This window comes from Salvelinus namaycush, unplaced genomic scaffold, assembly GCF_016432855.1.
Source record: "Salvelinus namaycush isolate Seneca unplaced genomic scaffold, SaNama_1.0 Scaffold813, whole genome shotgun sequence".
NCBI classification, from domain to species: domain Eukaryota; kingdom Metazoa; phylum Chordata; class Actinopteri; order Salmoniformes; family Salmonidae; genus Salvelinus; species Salvelinus namaycush.
Genome location: NW_024061546.1, coordinates 27,244 through 51,995, shown reverse-complemented (window position 1 = coordinate 51,995; position 24,752 = coordinate 27,244). Strand labels below are relative to the sequence as shown.

The window sequence follows — 24,752 nt, the reverse complement described above, 5'->3', positions numbered from 1 at the left end:
TATGCTTGTAATTCTTAAGGATACATGGAGCTAAGCACAGGCAAAATCCTAGAGGAAAACCTGGTTCAATCCGCTTTCCACCAGACACTGGAAGATGAGTTCACCTTTCAGCAGGACAATAACTTAAAACACAAGGACAAATCCACACTCGAGTTGCTTACCAAGAAGACAGTGAATGTTCCTGAGTGGCCGAGTAACAGTTTTGTCTTAAATCTACTTGGAAATCTATGGCAAGACCTGAAAATGGTTGTTTAGCAATGATCAACAACTAATTTTACAGAGCTTGAATAATTTTGAAAAGAAGAATGGGCAAATATTGTACAATCCAGGTGTAGAAAGCTCTTAGCGACTTACCCAGAAAGACTCACAGCTGTAATCGCTAGCAAATGTGCTTCTACAAGTATTGACTCAGGGGCAGGTGGCCTAGTGGTTAGAGCGTTGGACTAGTAACCGAAAGGTTACAAGATCGAATCCCCGAGCTGACAAGGTGGAAATCTGTCGTTCTGCCCCTGAGCAAGGCAGTTAACCCACTGATCCTAGACTGTTATTTTTTTTTACTTACTACTAAATGAGATATTTCTGTATTTCATTTTCAAAAAATTTATAAAACATGTTTTCAGCTTCATTATGAGGTATTGTGTGTAGATGGGGGAGATATATTTAGTTAATTTAATCCATTTTGAATTCAGGCTGTAACACAACAAACTGTGGAATAAGTCAAGGTGTACTAATACTTGAAGGCACTGTAAATCATTGGCCAAAACGACCAGATTACAAATTACAGCACATATTGTACGAAGGGATTGTTTGCTCATCTATTAAAATGACAGTTACTGTACATTACCACATTACGCATTCACAGCTTCTGCAGTCTGCCGTCGTGTTGATTAACTGACTGGACTTTTGGGTAGGCTACATACAAACAAAATAACCGCTCTCAGTGCCAGTGAACGGCACAGGACAATACCAAGCCACAGTTATTCTCAACTGAGTCCAAAAAAAATCTGTGTATCAAGGAGTTTATTTTAAACACAGTTCTTTTGGTGACTGACAACCTTTACAGAGAGTTTTTTCCCCCCCAAATCCCCGTTGGGCACAACCTTTTCAATCACACAAACAAGACCTGTATCTGATGGGCACATGTGAGAGAGGGGGGGTCGCATTCAGATTGAGGATGCCTCTGGTTTCTCTCTGCCTTGGAAGAATGGAACTCTTTGTCCTCTGGACCACGGCGACAGGTCTATTTGGGGTTAGTGAAGATACTGTACATGAGGGATGTTTGTGATCTGTCGACAGGGGTTTGGACTAGAACATTTGTGCTTGCTGTTTAGGGGTTTCAGGCTGGGGTTCTGTAAAGCACGTTGTAACATCGGCTGTTGTAAAAAAAAAAAAAAAAAAAAGGGCTTTGTAAAATACATTTGATTGATTGATTGATAAGGTGAGAGGGAAAGGGTTGGATGATGGGATGGACGTTTAATGGTGCCTTAATAGCCCTCTCCGACATTCAGCATCCCTCCACCTCCCAATCCCTCCTCTACCTCTTTAAGTGAAGAGAAAGTAGTGAGGACTAACAAGCAATAAAATACTGTCTGTGTCTAGGGGGATCAAAACAAGATGTCTAGCATTAGAGCATATGTATTCTGTATGGTCGCTCTGGAAGGAGCTTTCTGTCACGTTGAGGCTTTTAATTCCTAAACGACGGGAAAGGCGGAGAGAAAAGGGGGAGCAGCGGGGGGGGGGGTGGGGGGTGGGGGGGGTGGGGGGTGTGTGTGAAGGTATGCAGGTGAATGTAGAGATGGAGATCTCTACAGGTGAATGAGTTTACCAGACACCTGCATATCTGTCTGTCGGGAAAACCCCCACAGACTGAGAATGAATGTTTTTGAATCTACAATACAGGAGGCTGTTCCAGGCCTTGTAGATTAGGGTGTCTACTGTCTGGAGTACCGTAAACTTTCCCTGTCTCCGAGAGTTGTCCTTTGTGGTGTGTGTGTGTGTGTGTGTGTGTGTGTGTGTGTGTGTGTGTGTGTGTGTGTGTGTGTGTGATTACTCAGGCCAAGGATAGCCCCCCCCCCCCCCCCAAAAAAAATATCCAGGACTAGTCAATTAGAAAAGGATTAGAGATCCATCAGACCGTCTGACCGACCAACTAGACCAGGAGGCTAACAGGAAACTGAGAAGTCCGTCCAATCCACACAGGTTTGAACCTCCAGATAAAGAGAGCCAGAACAACTAGATCTTAGATTAGCACTTCAGGGTACACCGGGGGGGGGGGGGGGGGGGGGGGTCAGTACAGTAAGCCGGAAGCAGAGGCAGAAACCTGTGTTTGTAATTGAATGCAAAGAGTGCACGTATTTACACACCTGTTATTGCTCATGCCAACCTGACGTACCGTAGCATCATCGATTGCCCAACGAACCAGAAAGACCAACTCATTAAAAAAAAAAACACATGTCAGTAGTTTATTCATTCGGAACACATTCTCCATATCACGTAGAACATTTTCAAGCATTACAACCAAACAAATTGAAACCGTTCAATACTTTTGAACATACCTCATTTCAAGAGTAAACATATTTTGAATTGGTCCGAAAGAACTTAGCTAATGTAATCCATTTCCTCTTTTTTTGGGGGGGGGGGGGTTGGTTTTCTTTCTGATAGATGTCGATATATATATATATATATAGTATTTATTTAACCTTTATTTAACCAGGAAAAGCCCATTGAGACCCAGAGTCTCTTTTTTCAAGGGAGACCTGGCCAAGGCATAAACAATCATTATATATAAACGTTTAAACACCAAGCTGTATATAAATAACATCAACAGTGTGTCCTTATATATATATATATATATCTCATTACACATACAGTACACAAATACGTGTACAAATTACACGGTATAGAAATGTAATATAACATTGGTGCGTTAAGAAACAATGGAACATGTATATAATGAATATTCCTAGTTCAATCTGTACATCAGTCTTATCTTGATGCTATTGTGGTAATATTTCACAGCAGGTAACATTCAGTGCGTTCAAGACCATGTAATATAAGCCGTGAACACAAGTCACGTGTTCTCAAAAGGGACGGTTTAATTGGCCGAGCCGGTGGAGAAGTATACAGTTTCTGAAGTGCCTAGGGTGGCTAGGTAGAAAGTGTGTACAGTCTCTATGGTTCTCTATGAGAGAGAGAGACAACATGCAGATCCATGCTAAACAGTTGATATGGATAATTGGTCATAAAACTATAATGACATTGGTCAAATAAGTATCAGTCAATCTGTCAATCAATCAATCAATTAGTCTATCTATTTATCAATCAATTAGTTGGTTATTTTAAATATTGCTGTGTCCACTCCCTATTTCAGCTTCTGGTTTTCTTCTGTGTGTTCAGAATCGCCCCTGTCAATCGCCTCATGACCTGTTGTCAGAGCAGTTTTTGGAGGGAGCCGGAAAGCTCATCACTCCAGCACCGCATCATCATCTTCCTCCACCTCCTCTTCCTCCTGGTGGAGCTCATGTGTGACTGGGGGGGGGGGGGGGGGGGGGTTTGGGAGTTGGGACAGGGACAGGGACAGTCCAGCCTCTAAACACTTTAACACTCACTATGGTGCGTTGTGTTCCTCATGGGTCAGCCTGTGTCCTTTAGTTACCCCTGGGCCCTGGGTGAGTGATTCACGTGTTGCTATGGGGACCTCCGTCCTCCTTAGATAATGTTGCCCCGGGGCCCGTGGTGGGTGGCAATAGAAAGCCCACCTGACTGGTGACGGTGGTTGCGATAATGGAAGTTCATGGACTTGGCAATGCAGAGGGAAAGATCAGGTCATGGCATCTCTCTTCCTCTCCTCGGTTTTAATCTGGAGACTGGAAAGTATTTATGACTGTAAGCTATTAATAGCGACTAGCCACCATCCACACGTTCCATTCAAGAACATGATCACTTGCCAGTCCAGTGCCAACCAGGTCATGGATGTATAGGCCTCTGTGTTTAGCCTATAGCAGCAGCCCGACCACCTGAACACAGAGAAAAGTGTCCTCACATTTTGTATTGTAACTTTAGACTGAGGACTCTAAATTGACCCGACATTGAACAGGGAGGGATGTTGAACTTATGAACTCGTGAAACTCGAGAGCTCTAATACTAGAGTTTGAGAAGGAATGAATCCCTATAGGTCATTGTAAAGGGGTCTGGGGCATGTTGGTTTTCAAAGCTGAGACTTGTCAAAGGTCAAGGGGCATGGATGTTGGTTGATTGGTGCCGTATAGTTTAGTTTGTTGATTTGGTGGTTGGTTCTGAGAACTCGTGGTGTTCATGCTGGTGGTGGTGGTGGTGCGGCTCGCTCGCATCGGAATGCCTTCCTCTAGTTGGGCTGTGACAGTCCCGTCGCCATGGCGACGGAAGCCACGAGGAGCGCGACGCTGGCCAGTACCACTGCGCCTCCGGACCGGTACACTACGCGGCGGTTCAGGGGCTGCACCGGCCGGAAGGTATCCACCATGTCCTTGCCATCCTTAAACTGGAGTTCTGAAAACTTAAGCAGCTGGAAGACAGAACCAACAGGCAGACACGCAAAGGTCACGGAGACACAGCTGATACTAATAGTAACAATAAGTAGCATCATATCAAACCAACAGTGTATCTACTGGTAGAGTTTGTTCAACTACTCAAATAACTAAACACTGTTCTGAAAGCTACGGTTCTCCACCACATAACTGTTCTGAATGATACGGTTCTCCACCACATCACTGTTCTGAATGATACGGTTCTCCACCACATAACTGTTCTGAATGATACGGTTCTCCACCACATAACTGTTCTGAATGATACGGTTCTCCACCACATCACTGTTCTGAATGATACGGTTCTCCACCACATAACTGTTCTGAATGATACGGTTCTCCACCACATAACTGTTCTGAATGATACGGTTCTCCACCACATCACTGTTCTGAATGATACGGTTCTCCACCACATAACTGTTCTGAATGCTACGGTTCTCCACCACATAACTGTTCTGAATGCTACGGTTCTCCACCACATCACTGTTCTGAATGATACGGTTCTCCACCACATAACTGTTCTGAATGATACGGTTCTCCACCACATAACTGTTCTGAATGCTACGGTTCTCCACCACATCACTGTTCTGAATACTACGGTTCTCCACCACATAACTGTTCTGAATGATACGGTTCTCCACCACATCACTGTTCTGAATGATACGGTTCTCCACCACATAACTGTTCTGAATGATACGGTTCTCCACCACATCACTGTTCTGAATGATACGGTTCTCCACCACATAACTGTTCTGAATGATACGGCTCTCCACCATATAACTGTTCTGAATGATACGGTTCTCCACCACATAACTGTTCTGAATGATACGGCTCTCCACCATATCACTGTTCTGAATGCTACGGTTCTCCACCACATAACTGTTCTGAATGATACGGTTCTCCACCACATAACTGTTCTGAATGATACGGTTCTCCACCACATAACTGTTCTGAATGATACGGTTCTCCACCACATAACTGTTCTGAATGATACGGTTCTCCACCACATAACTGTTCTGAATGATACGGTTCTCCACCACATCACTGTTCTGAATGATACGGCTCTCCACCACATCACTGTTCTGAATGATACGGTTCTCCACCACATAACTGTTCTGAATGATACGGTTCTCCACCACATAACTGTTCTGAATGATACGGTTCTCCACCACATCACTGTTCTGAATGATACGGCTCTCCACCACATAACTGTTCTGAATGATACGGTTCTCCACCACATAACTGTTCTGAATGATACGGTTCTCCACCACATAACTGTTCTGAATGATACGGCTCTCCACCACATCACTGTTCTGAATGATACGGCTCTCCACCACATCACTGTTCTGAATGATACGGTTCTCCACCACATAACTGTTCTGAATGATACGGCTCTCCACCACATAACTGTTCTGAATGATACGGTTCTCCACCACATCACTGTTCTGAATGATACGGTTCTCCACCGCATAACTGTTCTGAATGATACGGTTCTCCACCACATAACTGTTCTGAATGATACGGTTCTCCACCACATCACTGTTCTGAATGATACGGTTCTCCACCACATCACTGTTCTGAATGATACGGTTCTCCACCACATAACTGTTCTGAATGATACGGTTCTCCACCACATCACTGTTCTGAATGATACGGTTCTCCACCACATAACTGTTCTGAATGATACGGTTCTCCACCACATAACTGTTCTGAATGATACGGCTCTCCACCACATCACTGTTCTGAATGCTACGGTTCTCCACCACATAACTGTTCTGAATGATACGGTTCTCCACCACATAACTGTTCTGAATGATACGGCTCTCCACCATATAACTGTTCTGAATGATACGGTTCTCCACCACATAACTGTTCTGAATGATACGGTTCTCCACCACATCACTGTTCTGAATGATACGGTTCTCCACCATATAACTGTTCTGAATGATACGGTTCTCCACCACATAACTGTTCTGAATGATACGGTTCTCCACCACATAACTGTTCTGAATGCTACGGTTCTCCACCACATAACTGTTCTGAATGCTACGGTTCTCCACCACATCACTGTTCTGAATGATACGGCTCTCCACCACATAACTGTTCTGAATGATACGGCTCTCCACCACATAACTGTTCTGAATGATACGGTTCTCCACCACATCACTGTTCTGAATGATACGGTTCTCCACCACATCACTGTTCTGAATGATACGGTTCTCCACCACATCACTGTTCTGAATGATACGGTTCTCCACCACATAACTGTTCTGAATGATACGGTTCTCCACCACATCACTGTTCTGAATACTACGGTTCTCCACCACATAACTGTTCTGAATGCTACGGTTCTCCACCACATCACTGTTCTGAATGATACGGTTCTCCACCACATAACTGTTCTGAATGCTACGGTTCTGCACCACATAACTGTTCTGAATGCTACGGTTCTCCACCACATCACTGTTCTGAATGCTACGGTTCTCCACCACATCACTGTTCTGAATGCTACGGTTCTCCACCATATAACTGTTCTGAATGATACGGTTCTCCACCACATAACTGTTCTGAATGATACGGTTCTCCACCACATAACTGTTCTGAATGATACGGTTCTCCACCACATCACTGTTCTGAATGATACGGTTCTCCACCACATAACTGTTCTGAATGATACGGTTCTCCACCACATAACTGTTCTGAATGATACGGTTCTCCACCACATAACTGTTCTGAATGATACGGTTCTCCACCACATCACTGTTCTGAATGATACGGTTCTCCACCACATCACTGTTCTGAATACTACGGCTCTCCACCACATAACTGTTCTGAATACTACGGCTCTCCACCACATAACTGTTCTGAATGATACGGCTCTCCACCACATCACTGTTCTGAATGATACGGTTCTCCACCACATCACTGTTCTGAATGCTACGGTTCTCCACCACATAACTGTTCTGAATGATACGGTTCTCCACCGTATAACTGCTCTGAATGATACGGTTCTCCACCACATCACTGTTCTGAATGATACGGCTCTCCACCACATAACTGTTCTGAATGCTACGGTTCTCCACCGTATAACTGTTCTGAATGATACGGTTCTCCACCACATAACTGTTCTGAATGATACGGTTCTCCACCACATCACTGTTCTGAATGATACGGTTCTCCACCACATAACTGTTCTGAATGATACGGTTCTCCACCACATAACTGTTCTGAATGATACGGCTCTCCACCATATAACTGTTCTGAATGATACGGTTCTCCACCACATAACTGTTCTGAATGATACGGTTCTCCACCACATAACTGTTCTGAATGATACGGTTCTCCACCACATAACTGTTCTGAATGATACGGTTCTCCACCACATAACTGTTCTGAATGATACGGTTCTCCACCACATAACTGTTCTGAATGATACGGCTCTCCACCACATAACTGTTCTGAATGATACGGCTCTCCACCACATAACTGTTCTGAATGCTACGGTTCTCCACCACATAACTGTTCTGAATGATACGGTTCTCCACCACATAACTGTTCTGAATGATACGGTTCTCCACCACATAACTGTTCTGAATGCTACGGTTCTCCACCACATAACTGTTCTGAATGCTACGGTTCTCCACCGTATAACTGTTCTGAATGCTACGGTTCTCCACCGTATAACTGTTCTGAATGCTACGGTTCTCCACCACATAACTGTTCTGAATGCTACGGTTCTCCACCGTATAACTGTTCTGAATGCTACGGTTCTCCACCGTATAACTGTTCTGAATGCTACGGTTCTCCACCATATCACTGTTCTGAATGATACGGTTCTCCACCACATAACTGTTCTGAATGATACGGTTCTCCACCACATAACTGTTCTGAATGCTACGGTTCTCCACCACATAACTGTTCTGAATGCTACGGTTCTCCACCACATAACTGTTCTGAATGATACGGCTCTCCACCACATAACTGTTCTGAATGCTACGGTTCTCCACCACATAACTGTTCTGAATGATACGGTTCTCCACCACATAACTGTTCTGAATGCTACGGTTCTCCACCACATCACTGTTCTGAATGATACGGTTCTCCACCACATAACTGTTCTGAATGATACGGCTCTCCACCACATAACTGTTCTGAATGCTACGGTTCTCCACCACATCACTGTTCTGAATGATACGGTTCTCCACCACATCACTGTTCTGAATGATACGGCTCTCCACCACATAACTGTTCTGAATGATACGGCTCTCCACCACATCACTGTTCTGAATGATACGGTTCTCCACCACATAACTGTTCTGAATGATACGGTTCTCCACCACATAACTGTTCTGAATGCTACGGTTCTCCACCACATCACTGTTCTGAATGATACGGTTCTCCACCACATAACTGTTCTGAATGATACGGTTCTCCACCACATAACTGTTCTGAATGCTACGGTTCTCCACCACATCACTGTTCTGAATGATACGGTTCTCCACCACATCACTGTTCTGAATGATACGGTTCTCCACCACATCACTGTTCTGAATGATACGGCTCTCCACCACATAACTGTTCTGAATGATACGGTTCTCCACCACATAACTGTTCTGAATGATACGGTTCTCCACCACATCACTGTTCTGAATGCTACGGTTCTCCACCACATAACTGTTCTGAATGATACGGTTCTCCACCGTATAACTGTTCTGAAAGCTACGGTTCTCCACCATATAACTGTTCTGAATACTACGGTTCTCCACCACATCACTGTTCTGAATGATACGGTTCTCCACCACATAACTGTTCTGACTGATACGGTTCTCCACCACATAACTGTTCTGAATGCTACGGCTCTCCACCACATAACTGTTCTGACTGATACGGTTCTCCACCACATAACTGTTCTGAATGATACGGTTCTCCACCGTATCACTGTTATGCTTTCAGAGTGTTTCCTAATGTACCAACAAGACGTTGGGTTAAACAGCTGCTGTACCTGGTTTTTGCTGAGAGGAATGGGCTTCTCAAACACGGTCCAGACCACAGACTCGGTGCAGTTGGGGGTGGTGAGGGAGCCTTTGTAACGGTAGTAGTTGGTCAGGTTCTGCTGGGGAGGAATCAGCTGCTCCAGAGACACAGCACTCAGAGTGGCTTGAGCATCTGCAACAGCACAGCGTACAATCAGAAACATTGAGCCCTGAAACAAATGGAGACAAATTGTATCTGCTACACAGAACTTATATTAATCTTAGCAAAACATTGGTGTTGGTACATGCCAACAGACAAGACATGGGAGAAACATAGAGCATTGAAACAAATTGTATCTGCGATGCACAAGTTACATACAAAAGGGTACATTAATCTTGGCATGAATTCATGAAAATATTTGGCATCTGGAGGCAGATAGGACAAGACACAGAGGAAAGCATTGAAGACATTAGTGAAGACATCAAATCTCCTCAGTCTCTCTTGTTGCATGTCAATTAAATGAAACTAAGGATGAACAGTATCTGCTATACAGGAGCATACACAGAACGTATCATGTACATTATTACATGTACAAAGATGTGAGATGGTTTCCAGCTTCGTAAATCAAATTTATGATACATGCCACATCTTTAGCAAGATGGATCTGAATAACCCATACATTAGTTGTGAAATATACTCACCAGTCGTACTGATGCTCTGGAGAGATCTAACATTAGCTATAAAATATACTCACGAGTCGTCCTGATGCTCTGGAGAGCTTTTACAATGGGGTCATATTTTCGGTTTTCACTGAGAGATTCCTGACAACGGTACAAAATAAGAATCATGACTCGAGTATACAGTGCCTTCAGAGAGTATTCACACCCCTTGACCTTTTCCACACTTTGTTGAGTTACAGCCTGCATTTCAAATGGATTTACATTTAGATGTTGTGTCATTGGCCTATGCATAATACCCCATAATGTCAAAGTGGAATTAAGTTGTTCTATTTATTTTAATTAATAATTTAAAAAACGACAAGCTGGAAGGTCTTGAGTCAATAAGTTTTCAACCCCTTTGTTATGACAAGCCTAAATAAGTTCAGGAGTAAACATTTGCTTAACATGTCACATTACAAGTTGTATGGACTCACTCTGTGTGCAATAATAGTGTTTAACATGATTTTTTTAAGGACTACCTCAGCTCTGTACCCCACACATACAGATAATTGTAAGGTCCCTCAGTGAATTTCAAACCACAAAGACCAGAGAGGTTTCCAATGCCTTGCAAAGAAGGGCACCAATTGGTAAATGGGTAAAAAAAAATATTTAAAAAAAGCAGACATTGAATATCCCTTTGAGCATGGTGAAGTTATAATTTACATTTAGGATGGTGTATCAATACACCCAGTAACGAGAAGATACAAGTGTCCTTCCTAACTTCCTTCCTAACTCTGTTGCCAGAGAGGAAGGAAACCGCTCAGGGATTACACCATGAGGCCAATGGTGACTTTAGAATAGTTACAGAGTTTAATGGCTGTGATAGGAGAAAATGGAGGATGGATCAACAACATTGTAGTAAGTATTTGAGATTGAGAAGTAACCTATTTAACAGAGTGAAAATAGGGAAGCCTGTACAGAATAAAAATACTCCAAAACATGCATCCTGTTTGGAACAAGGCACTAAAGTGATACTGTAAAAATTGTGCCAAAGCAATTGACTTTTTGTCCTGAAGACAAAGTGTTATGTTTGTGTCAAATCCAATAAAACACATTACGGAGTACCATTCTCCATATTTCAAGTATAGCGGAGGCTGCATCATGTTATGGGTATGCTTGTAATCGTTAAGGACTGGGGAGTTTTGCAGGATAAAAAAGAAATGGAATAAAGTTAAGCACAGGCAAAACCCTATCCAAAACCTATGGCAAGACCTGAAAATGGTAGTCTAGCAATGATCAACAACCCATTTGACAGAGCTTGAAGAATTTTGAAAAGAATAAATGGGCAAATGTTGAACAATCCAGGTGTGGAAAGCTCTTAGAGACTTACCCAGAAAGACTCACAGCTGTAGTCGCTGCCAAAGGTGCTTCTACAAAGTATTGACTCAGAGGGTGAATACTTATGTAAATGAGATATTTATGTATTTCATTTTCAATAAATTTGGCTAACTTTTCTAAAAAATATGATTTCACTTTGTCATTATGGGGTATTATGATGTCATTATGGGGTATTGTGATGTCATTATGGGGTATTATGATGTCATTATGGGGTATTGTGTTGTCATTATGGGGTATGATGTCATTATGGGGTATTAGGATGTCATTATGGGGTATTATGATGTCATTATGGGGTATTGTGTGTAGATGGGTGAGAAAAACAACAACTATATTTAATCCATTTTGAATTCAGGCTGTAACACAACAAAACGTAGAATACGTCAAGGGGTGTGAATACTTTCTGAATGCACTGTATATATATATACACATAAATACACGTCAATATATAAACACACAGTATATCACATACAAGACAAATGCAGGGTGCTATGATGTCATTTCATTTACAAGTGTTGCCACGGATATGTGTATTCAAAAGTCAAAAGACTGACTTGCTATATGGCAAAAACCATTCAAACATATTGAAACGTTAACCTCGTAGAAAAATCCCAGGACTGCAACTCCGGATGGATCTTTCAAGGCATCTCCCAAGTTTGAGTGCTGCTGTTTCATGTGAACAATATGCAGCTGTAGAAAAGCAAATAGAAAGTCCTTAGCATCACTATGAGACTTTGTAGCATTTTAAAAACCTTCCTCTGGACTCCGTTTCAGCTCATTTTCAATTGGACTGTGATCCTCTGTTATGGATTGACACTGATAAGAACATTTCAAGAAACAAAACATTTAAAAAAGTGTGTTCGTGTGCGTCAAAATCAAACTTTATTGGTCACACACACACACACGGTTAGCAGATGTTATTGCGAGTGTAGTGAAATGCTTGTGCTTCTAGTTCCGACAACGCAGCAATATCTAACATGTAATCTAACAATTCCACAACAACTTCCTAATAGACACAAATCTAAGTAAGGAATGGAATAAGAATATAAACATATAAATATATGGATGAGTAATGACAGAGCGGCATAGGCAAGATGCAATAGATGCAATAAATTGCCCTCGCTAGAAGCCTGTGTTTCAGACATAAGGAAGTGGATGGCTGAAAACTTTCTACTTTTAAACTCGGACAAAACAGAGATGCTTGTTCTAGGTCCCAAGAAACAAAGAGATCTTCTGTTAAATCTGACAATTAATCTTGATGGTTGTAAAGTCGTCTCAAATAAAACTGTGAAGGACCTCGGCGTTACTCTTGACCCTGATCTCTCTTTTGACGAACATATCAAGACTGTTTCAAGGACAGCTTTTTTCCATCTACGTAACATTGCAAAAATCAGAAATTTTCTGTCCAAAAATGATGCAGAAAAATTAATCCATGCATTTGTTACTTCTAGGCTAGACTACTGCAATGCTCTACTTTCCGGCTACCCGGATAAAGCACTAAATAAACTTCAGTTAGTGCTAAATACGGCTGCTAGAATCCTGACTAGAACCAAGAAATTTGATCATATTACTCCAGTGCTAGCTTCCCTACACTGGCTTCCTGTTAAGGCAAGGGCTGATTTCAAGGTTTTACTGTTAACCTATAAAGCATTACATGGGCTTGCTCCTACCTATCTTTCCGAGTTGGTCCTGCCGTACATACCTACACGTACGCTACGGTCACAAGACGCAGGCCTCCTAATTGTCCCTAGAATTTCTAAGCAAACAGCTGGAGGCAGGGCTTTCTCCTATAGATCTCCATTTTTATGGAATGGTCTGCCTACCCATGTGAGATACGCAGACTCGGTCTCAACCTTTAAGTCTTTACTGAAGACTTATCTCTTCAGTAGGTCATATGATTGAGTGTAGTCTGGCCCAGGAGTGTGAAGGTGAACGGAAAGGCTCTGGAGCAACGAACCGCCCTTGCTGTCTCTGCCTGGCCGGTTCCCCTCCACTGGGATTCTCTACCTCTAACCCTATTACAGGGGCTGAGTCACTGGCTTACTGGTGCTCTTTCATGCCGTCCCTAGGAGGGGTGCGTCACTTGAGTGGGTTGAGTTACTGACGTGATCTTCCTGTCTGGGTTGGCGCCCCCCTTGGTTTGTGCTGTGGTGGAGATCTTTGTGGGCTATACTCGGCCTTGTCTCAGGATTGTAAGTTGGTGGCTGAAGATATCCCTCTAGTGGTGCGGGGGCTGTGCTTTGGCAAAGTGGGTGGGGTTATATCCTTCCTGTTTGGCCCTGTCCGGGGGTATCATCGGATGGGGCCACAGTGTCTCCTGACCCCTCCTATCTCAGCCTCCAGTATTTATGCTGCAGTAGTTTGTGTCGGGGGGCTAGGGCCAGTTGGTTATATCTGGAGTACTTCTCCTGTCTTATCCAGTGTCCTGTGTGAATTTAAGTATGCTCTCTCTAATTCTCTCCTTCTCTCTTTCTTTCTCTCTCTCGGAGGACCTGAGCCCTAGGACCATACGTCAGGACTACTGGGCATGATGACTCCTTGCTGTCCCCAGTCCACCTGGCCTTGCTGCTGTCCCAGTTTCAACTGTTCTGCCTGCAGCTATGGAACCCCTACCTGTCCCAGACCTGCTGTTTTCAACTCTTAATGATCGGCTATGAAAAGCCAACTGACATTTATTCCTGATTATTATTTGACCATGCTTGTCATTTATGAACATTTTGAACATATTGGCTCTCTCTAATTCTCTCCTTCTCTCTTTCTTTCTCTCTCTCGGAGGAACTGAGCCCTAGGACCATACGTCAGGACTACCGGGCATGATGACTCCTTGCTGTCCCCAGTCCACCTGGCCTTGCTGCTGTCCCAGTTTCAACTGTTCTGCCTGCGGTTATGGAACCCCTACCTGTCCCAGACCTGCTGTTTTCAACTCTTAATTATCGGCTATGAAAAGCCAACTGACATTTACTCCTGATTATTATTTGACCATGCTTGTCATTTATGAACATTTTGAACATCTTGGCCATGTTCTGTTATAATCTCCACCCGGCACAGCCAGAAGAGGACTGGCCACCCCTCATAGCCTGGTTCCTCTCTAGGTTTCTTCCTAGGTTTTGGCCTTTCTAGGGAGTTTTTCCTAGCCACCGTGCTTCTACACCTGCATTGCTTGCTGTTTGGGGTTTTAGGCTGGGTTTCTGTACAGCACTTCGAGATATTAGCTGATGTACGAAGGGCTATATAAAATAAACTTGATTGATGGTATAAAACACAGTATATTGCATCTTGCCTATGCCGCTCAGTGTCAGTGTCAGTGTCAGTGTGTGTGTGTGTGTGTGTGTGTGTGTGTGTGTGTGTGTGTGTGTGTGTGTGTGTGTGTGTGTGTGTGTGTGTGTGTCAGACAGCGGCTGTCCTACATAACATTACCTCCATGGGGTACTGCTCTCCGTCGATGGTGTGTTCTGACCCCGGCCCTCCTTTCTTGCCCCAGTGCAGGTGGAACTGCACCGCCTTATAGGGCATCTCCAGGTCTCCACCAATCACATAGGCATCGTGAGGCACGCTCACCTGAACTGGAGGGGATAACACAGTGGAAATTAGATTGACAAAAATATAGATGTTATATAGATCTTTCTAGATGTTTGTTGCTAGGAAACGACATGCTTCTGGGAGGGAAGTGGTGGGTTATTGGGATCAACAACAACATGTTTTGTCTTTGAATGTAAACAATTTCAATAAATAAAAGCATCTTCACATAATTTAGATAAAGTTTAGGTAGGCATGAGGAAAGACTGTTCAGGGGCCTTAATGAAACATACCAGAGTGTCCATTGTTTTTGATCGGGCCTTAATGAAACATACCAGAGTGTCCATTGTTTTTGATCGGGCATTAATGAAACATACCAGAGTGTCCATTGTTTTTGATCGGGCCTTAATGAAACATACCAGAGTGTCCATTGTTTTTGATCGGGCATTAATGAAACATACCAGAGTGTCCATTGTTTTTGATCGGGCATTAATGAAACATACCAGAGTGTCCATTGTTTTTGATCGAGCCTTGGAAGGAATCCTGGTACTGTTTGAATTGGAAAGGTGTGAGGCGCTTGTCTGGTACGGTCTTCCTGTGGACGATGTTGATGGGGGATTGGTTCTCGCCAGCACAGACTCTGTTGACATGTTCCCACTTCTCTGGTCCTGTAGAACAGTGAGGATAAAAATACACATCATCCTGGTGACAGCAAGACACACACCAGGAATGTTCTAGTTCATTATATCTGTCTGAGTAAAACTGTTTTTGAGGAGTGGGTAAGTGTTTCATTGGGAGGGAGGGAGGGAGGGAGGGAGGGAGGGAGGGAGGGAGGGAGGGAGGGAGGGACAGGTTTGGACGGATGGACAGGTGGGAAAGGAAGTGGATTTATTGCTATAACTGTCATGTCCCTGCTTAAATAACTTGAACTTGTGACATGACAAACATGAACTAAAGGATGCAGTCAGTGTCATCACTGTGTTGTGTGGACAGATTTAACATGACATTTCTTGTTTCATCACTGTGTTGTGTGGACAGATTTAACATGACATTTCTTGTTTCATCACTGTGTTGTGTGGACAGATTTAACATGACATTTCTTGTTTCATCACTGTGTTGTGTGGACAGATTTAACATGACATTTCTTGTTTCATCACTGTGTTGTGTGGACAGATTTAACATGACATTTCTTGTTTCATCACTGTGTTGTGTGGACAGATTTAACATGACATTTCTTGTTTCATCACTGTGTTGTGTGGACAGATTTAACATGACATTTCTTGTTTCATCACTGTGTTGTGTGGACAGATTTAACATGACATTTCTTGTTTCATCACTGTGTTGTGTGGACAGATTTAACATGACATTTCTTGTTTCATCACTGTGTTGTGTGGACAGATTTAACATTACATTTCTTGTTCATTACTGTGTTTCAAACTCACCATTACAAGGGGTGTCACAGGTATTTTGGGACTGGTAGCACCAATCTGAAACAACATGACAAATATCAGTAAGCCATACATGATCAGAATACATTCTAATCCTATGGCAGCCCCATACATTCTAATCCTATGGCTGCCCCATACATTCTAATGCTATGGCTGCCCCATACATTCTAATACTATGGCTGCCCCATACATTCTAATCCTATGGCTGCCCCATACATTCTAATACTATGGCTGCCCCATACATTCTAATACTATGGCTGCTCCATACATTCTAATCCTATGACGGCCCCATACATTCTAATCCTATGGTGGCCCCATACATTCTAATCCTATGGCGGCCCCATACATTCTAATGCTATGGCGGCCCCATACATTCTAATCCTATGGCGGCCCCATACATTCTAATCCTATGGCGGCCCCATACATTCTAATCCTATGGCGGTCCCATACATTCTAATCCTATGGCGGTCCCATACATTCTAATGCTATGGCGGCCCCATACATTCTAATCCTATGGCGGCCCCATACATTCTAATACTATGGCTGCCCCATACATTCTAATCCTATGGCCCCATACATTCTAATACTATGGCTGCCCCATACATTCTAATCCTATGGCCCCATACATTCTAATCCTATGGCCCCATACATTCTAATCCTATGACGGCCCCATACATTCTAATCCTATGGCGGCCCCATACATTCTAATCCTATGGCGGCCCCATACATTCTAATCCTATGGCGGCCCCATACAGTCTAATACTATGCCTGCCCCATACATTCTAATACTATGCCTGCCCCATACATTCTAATCCTATGGCCCCATACATTCTAATCCTATGGCCCCATACATTCTAATCCTATGACGGCCCCATACATTCTAATCCTATGACGGCCCCATACATTCTAATCCTATGGCGGCCCCATACATTCTAATCCTATGGCGGCCCCATACATTCTAATACTATGGCTGCCCCATACATTCTAATCCTATGGCCCCAAACATTCTAATCCTATGGCGGCCCCATACATTCTAATCCTATGACGGCCCCATACATTCTAATTCTATGGCTGCCCCATACATTCTAATCCTATGACGGCCCCATACATTCTAATTCTATGGCTGCCCCATACATTCTAATCCTATGACGGCCCCATACATTCTAATTTTATGGCCCAATATATTCTAATTCTATGGCCCCACACACTCCATTTATACATCTCTTTCTGGACAGAGGCAGTTATCACTTGCGTAAACAATGTTTATACACTCATCATATTGTTAACCCTCACAGTTAACAACATTCTGCACTGCAGTCTATTTTGAGAACTCAGAGGAGGGAGGAAGATGGATGTTACAAACAGCAGTTATTCTGGAGAATGACCAGAAACCGCATCCGCAAGATTTCAAAGATATTTATCAAATCTGCCGATTATCAATAGTTCGTTTATTTTCGCTTTTCCGCAAACAATGAATTGTTCAAGTTTTGCTGAAAGTCAACTGTTATTGCCGGTCATACAAATGGCCCTAATACACAGGAATTGTGTTTTCTATTGTTCAAGTACACAAAGGCACACTAACAAGTTTACGTGCTATTAGAATAAATACACACAAAAAAAACAATATTTAACATCAAAGGACAACTTTTCACGCTTGTTTTGAAAGTTTATTAATATTTCACAATGGACTTGCATGTTTCCATCTAGCTCTTGCTCTGAGACAAATATCTACTGCTGTCTCGCAGATCGAATATTTATGGAAAATGAAAAAAACTGAATATAAATTGTTATTAGTACTGGACTGGAAGAGTTTGTCCTCCCGGAGCTGAAGGAAGTGCTGTGAATTGGGTACAAATTCCTGGTTTCTTTCTTTGCCACCGTTGGTTGGTAAGCACATTTCCTTCTGTACTGGTGTGATCACGGCTATAAATACATTTCCTTCTGTACTGGTGTGATCACGGCTATAAATACATTTTCAAAAAGCCCAAATAAACTCTGCAGGGGGTTTAGACTTGGAAGGCCACAGAGTGTACCCATATGGTGCCATTATTAATATATTGTTTTCAATAAATAAATAACCTTCAAGCTGATCAAACAAAAGAGACAGCACCATACAGGGAGGAAGAAAAAATGAGCAGGAGCACTTTTGGTACTCCAAAACAACCACAGGTGCTCTGATATGAGAATAGTACTAAAAAATGTCCCTAAACTAAATTTGGTTTGCCCCCCCCCCCCCCACACACCCTTTGCAGTAGAAGATTTCAGTGGCAGAATTGTCTGAAATGTGTTATAAAATTGCAGCATTTAGTTTGCACGCAATTGCAAAATGTCTACAATTGCATAAAACTCGCTTTAAAACTAGCATTTTCTTTACAACACCATGGCAAAATGTATAGAATTGCAAATCAAATGTGTATTTTAAGGTTATTTTCCTGCAATTCTACACATTTTGCAATTGCGTGCAAACAAAATGCTGTAATTTTATAACACATTTCAGACAATTCTACTAATTTTGCCATGAGGCAGAGAATTTTTTTGTTGTTGCAGTTTTACAGCTAATTTCCTGAAATTCTATCCATTTTGCCATGGGGTGGTGATATATTTTTGCCGTTTTAAAGCTCATTTGTTGCAATTCTACACATTTTGCCATGACTTATGCCATGTTAATATGATATCTGAGTGAGAATGACTAACACAATCAATAGAGGCCCCATGGAGGTCAGGGCCCTGGGCACTTACCCTGTGAGCCCGGTCAGTATTCGGCCATGATTACTACAAGTCCAGATAGCTAGCTAGACTAACTAGGCTAACTACCAATCTAAACATTGTTAGCTGACTAGGCTAACTACCAATCTAAACATTGTTAGCTGACTAGGCTAACTACCAATCTAAACATTGTTAGCTGACTAGGCTAACTACCGATCTAAACATTGTTAGCTGACTAGGCTAACTACCAATCTAAACATTGTTAGCTGACTAGGCTAACTACCGATCTAAACATTGTTAGCTGACTAGGCTAACTACCAATCTAAACATTGTTAGCTGACTAGGCTAACTACCAATCTAAACATTGTTAGCTGACTAGGCTAACTACCAATCTAAACATTGTTAGCTGACTAGGCTAACTACCGATCTAAACATTGTTAGCTGACTAGGCTAACTACCAATCTAAACATTGTTAGCTGACTAGGCTAACTACCGATCTAAACATTCTTAGCTGACTAGGCTAACTACCAATCTAAACATTGTTAGCTAACATGGCTAATTGATTGACTGTTAGTGAGTGACGTAACAATAGATACACTTCTAAATTACACCTGGTGTATTGTATTATTCTTACTCTCAATAGTAAGTTAAGACCCCGACTGAGTTCCTAAAATAGTTGCCGGGGGCCCTAAGCGACCGCTTATGTCACGTATGCCTGGAGTCGGACCAGGGTTTGCAAGTTGAAAAGTCTTTCAATGTGTGGGCTAAGTCATACACCAACGCCTATTGGCTAATGCCTTCATTGGCCAAGTAGCCTCCCCTTCTACCCTGGCCTACATAATCCCACCCCAACTTCCACCTGTAGAATTAGTTCTAGGAGTTAAACTTCCTAGATGACTTCATGTCCGTTACCAAGTGCACTAGCAGCACCATCAGAACCGTTATCTTTCACTATTGTCCAACAAAAAAAAAAGTTAAATATCCTCTAATGGCATTTGTAAACCATGCATGAGTGGAATAGTGTATTTTAAAAGGCATTTGTAAAACCATTCATGAGTGGAATAGTGTATTTTAAAAGGCATTTGTAAAACCATTCATGAGTGGAATAGTGTATTTTAAAAGGCATTTGTAAAACCATTCATGAGTGGAATAGTGTATTTTAAAAGGCATTTGTAAAACCATGCATGAGTGGAATAGTGTATTTTAAAAGGCATTTGTAAAACCATTCATGAGTGGAATAGTGTATTTTAAATGGCATTTGTAAAACCATTCATGAGTGGAATAGTGTATTTTAAAAGGCATTTGTAAAACCATTCATGAGTGGAATAGTGTATTTTAAAAGGCATTTGTAAAACCATTCATGAGTGGAATAGTGTATTTTAAATGGCATTTGTAAAACCATTCATGAGTGGAATAGTGTATTTTAAAAGGCATTTGTAAAACCATTCATGAGTGGAATAGTGTATTTTAAAAGGCATTTGTAAAACCATTCATGAGTGGAATAGTGTATTTTAAATGGCATTTGTAAACCATGCATGAGTGGAATAGTGTATTTTAAAAGGCATTTGGCATTTGTAAACCATGCATGAGTGGAATAGTGCATTTTAAAAGGCATTTGTAAACCATGCAGGAGTGGAATAGTGTATTTTAAATGGCATTTGTATACTGATTTCCTCAGAGAAATAGGTATGGGGTGTACTAAGTCTTTTATGAACGCATTTTAAAAACGTACACAGTCCTTAATGTCAATCAATTATCCTACAAAACAAAGCCTGCTTCTGTTAATTGGCATCTAATCAGATTTCCGTGCTCACAATTCCTGTGTGACCAATAGCTGATCTGCTGATAGGCAGACCTCGACGCTACTTTGATCTTTATACCAATGCAGGGCAAAGTAACATTGAACAATGGGTTCTTAAATGGTGTTGAGCTGAGTGCGCACTCCCAGGGAAGCAAGGTTTTGAGCAGCCAAGAAATAGGAAACTGTCAAAGAGAAACAAAAGGCAACGAAAGAAAAAATAAATAAGTCTGTCTGCACATTTGCAGACATCGTTAGGATATTAGGACGTGTTAAACAAAGACAGCGAGAGCGAGATCTGAGATGTGTCATGGTGCTCTCCACACGTATCTCGATCTGTAGGCCTATAGGTTGTATAGGGAACTTACTCTAGACTAGATATAGACTTAATTACACAACCTGGTCTCAGAGCATTTTGTATTATTCTGTACGTAAATCTGCCACACTCCATTTTGTATGATATGTTATGTTTTGTATGGTATGTATTCATTTCTGCCACACTCCATTTTGTATGATATGTTATGTTTTGTATGGTATGTATTCATTTCTGCCACACTCCATTTTGTATGATATGTTATGTTTTGTATGGTATGTATTCATCACCCATTTCATACGGTATGTTACAAATTACAATTCGTATTATTTGTTACAAATTACAATTCGTATTATATATTACGAATTCGTAAAATGTACAATATGTTACGAATTTGCAAACGTACAATATGTTACAAATTTACAAAACGTGTGATATGTTATGAATTCTAGCTAGGTGGGGTAGGTTAGCTAACATTAACTAGCTGGCTAATATTAGCTAGGCTAGGGGTTAAGGTTAGGATTAAGTTTACAGTATGTGTTAGGTTAAAGGGTTAAGGTTAGGGGAAGGGTTAGCTAACATGCTAAGTAGTGGCAAAGTAGCTAAAAGGTAGTAAGTAGTTGAAAAGTTGCTAACTATCTAAACTGATAACGTTGTTTGTTATGAGATTCGAACTCGTTGCTAGATGTTTGTGTTATACACCTACCCCGACAAACCACCCTACATATCATACTAATTTGAACATCTCAGTTTTACATTTACTATGTTACGTCTAGTCTATGAGACCAGGCTGAATTACAAGGAGATATGAAATAACCATAATAATCAACGATTTACAGATGATATAGCAAATGGGACTATGGTGGTTGGCATGAGGTCAGTGTGTCTTTTGGGATGCAAAGGGAACAATTCCCCCTATAATTTTTATTGGTCAGTTAAGAACCCATTCTTATTTACAATGACGGCCTACAGCGGCCAAACCCGGACGACGCTGGGCCAATTGTGCGCCGCCCTATGGGACTCCCAATCACGGTCGGTTGTGATACAGCCTGGATTCGAACCAGGGTGTCTGTAATGACTCCTCTAGCACTGAGATGCAGTGCCTTAGCAGCTACGCCACTCGTGAGCCCCAAAGAGCAGGAGCAGACGGTGCACGAGTGTTTAAACCAACCAGTTCAACCATCTGCATTTTCCCACTTGAGAAAATATTTTTTATATAATGTGATGTAGCTATATTGGCATATGGGGATTTTTGTGTGGACTCAAATAGTGAAAGCTCAAGGTCAAAGGCATCTTCTTATCAGATGCAAAAGCAACGTAGCATGATGTTATCATTTACTTTTGTGGCTGCTATCTTCATCCAAATAGTATGGTATCCAATTTCGTTCTCAGTGGGGACAGCACGCTGTTCTCGACATCCGCAGAGCAGGCAGCCTAATGCAGCCTATAGTTCGTGAGCGCGTTACCCATTTCAGGACTGGGGAAAGCCAACAGATAATGTATTTTTTGTCAATTAAACCGCTAGACCTACCTGTATGAGATCTGAGTTCTCGTGTGTTTTTCCCCGAAAACGTTTGTAGAGATTTACCGTTTCTCCGCAGCTTGTTGTTGGAGCTCGTGCTGCGTCTCGTTGCGGCAAGCACGCAAGTCTCTCTCATTGGCTCGTGCTGAACTCCGTATTGGGTGCAGGTGCACGTGGAAGAATGAATGGGGATTGCGTGATATAACGGAGCTGTTTTCAAAAGCCGATTCTGAAAACGATATGATGGGCTTCTCTGTTCGTTTTCTTTTAATAGTTGCCCAGCATAATCTACCGGTCATCATGTTAACACCTAAAAACCGACACCTTTGGCACATTGATTTGTTGACAGACAGCGACACTTTAGTTTCACTGTATGTCTTTGAACTTTACTGTGCCACAGTGCTTTCCTGGTGAGGGGAAGGAGAACTGTAGATCTGCCTGCCAGCAATGCGTGGGAAATCTCTATGATGGCAGGTGTTGAATAGCATTTACGCGCGCGTTTGGGGTGATGATATGCGGCGCGGGACGGAAGCATCTCTCATGTTTGAGGCTAGTTGTGATCATAAGGTAGTAAGTACCCGAATACGTTTTTATTTATTTATATCAAGTTAGCCTGAGAAGTGTTTTCAATTTCATAGATGCTCAAATATAACATTGGATGATATCTAAGAGGCGGCTCGCGGACACTGGATTTTTTAAAGCCAAACAGGACCTTTCCAAATGAAAGGTAATTTCAACTTCAAAGAATTTATACCAAAAATATAACAGCTAAAACTGACTTCAACCAGTTGTTTTTAATGTGTTATTGGTCTACTTGTAATATTTGAATAAACCTATGCTTGAAAGCTGATCAAATACGATATAAATATATTTGTTGTCGTTTAATTAAAAAAAAAATGTAAACCCTTAATTACAACATCAACAATATAAATGTAAAACAGTAGTCTGTCTTTCAAAGGGGAACAATGATCAGGTACATCATGAATAAATAGGCTACTCATAGGATGATCAGAGGATGTAATGTGATCTCACTAAGCTGATGTGATCTTTATTAATATGTAGCCAGGACACTATTATTTAACCTCAAAGCTTTGAATGGTAGGAAATTAGTACGTTGTCGCCTGTTTACTTACATTGGATAAGTTAGGCTACAAATTATTTTTACATATATATTTATAGACCTAGTCTTTTTTTTTTAACTATACAATAAGTAAATTCCTACTTATCAAAAAAAAAAAATGTTTCCCCTTATTTATGAAAAATAGATTCACAAATCTGATTTATTGAACGAATGTAATAGTTTATACAGAGATTACAGCTTTCCTTCCAAGTTCAGAATACAATCAATTAAAATCGACTCACCTGCACCGGTGCAGATTTTTAAAAAGGATGCCAGAAAAATGGGTAGGATAAGATGCTGCTTCATTTTGGAGAGCGTCTCTGACAGGTTCGAGCGGCGCAGGGCAACACAATGAGTTATTTTTTCCCCCCCAATGTGATCGCATTCTTCTTCCAAGAGGGTCTTATACTTATCTATCATCCTACTCAACAGGAAAGAAACAACCCACGCCTAGCCCCTCCCCCCCTCGGATATTACTTCTATTGAATGTCCCCAACCGACAACATCTTCTCTAATCAAATAATTGTACACGAGAAGGCGTGTTAAACGACTGCCACTAAACGAACACCATGCAGGTAGAGATATCTGATAATATAAAGTGACAACTGACCACCTCTGATTTGACTTAAAGCAGCATATCACAACAATACAACTTTATTGTCCATATGTTTACAGCGAACAACAGAAATGGTCAACTGGACTTTAAATATCCTAGTGGATACGGTGGAAACCTCGGAAA

At 41.8% G+C, this 24,752-nt stretch overlaps 1 protein-coding gene across 2 annotated transcripts; it reads right to left on the bottom strand.

Moving 5' to 3' along the window:
* Positions 1-2,432: 2,432 nt before the first annotated feature.
* LOC120042928 (carbonic anhydrase 4-like) lies at positions 2,433-24,437 on the bottom strand. Of its 2 annotated transcripts, none has more exons than XM_038987691.1 (8): positions 24,256-24,437; positions 16,549-16,593; positions 15,610-15,774; positions 15,008-15,153; positions 12,188-12,280; positions 10,291-10,357; positions 9,565-9,728; positions 2,433-4,543 (listed from the first exon to the last, which is right to left on the bottom strand). In XM_038987691.1, exons 1-8 carry the CDS (start codon positions 24,431-24,433, stop codon positions 4,364-4,366), a joined length of 1,038 nt encoding a protein of 345 aa, XP_038843619.1. In that variant the 5' UTR covers positions 24,434-24,437; the 3' UTR covers positions 2,433-4,363. The 2 variants fall into 2 exon arrangements, with proteins under 2 accessions (XP_038843619.1, XP_038843620.1); XM_038987692.1 differs by lacking the exon at positions 24,256-24,437 and adding an exon at positions 22,903-23,205.
* Between the last annotated feature and the right edge of the window lie 315 nt (positions 24,438-24,752).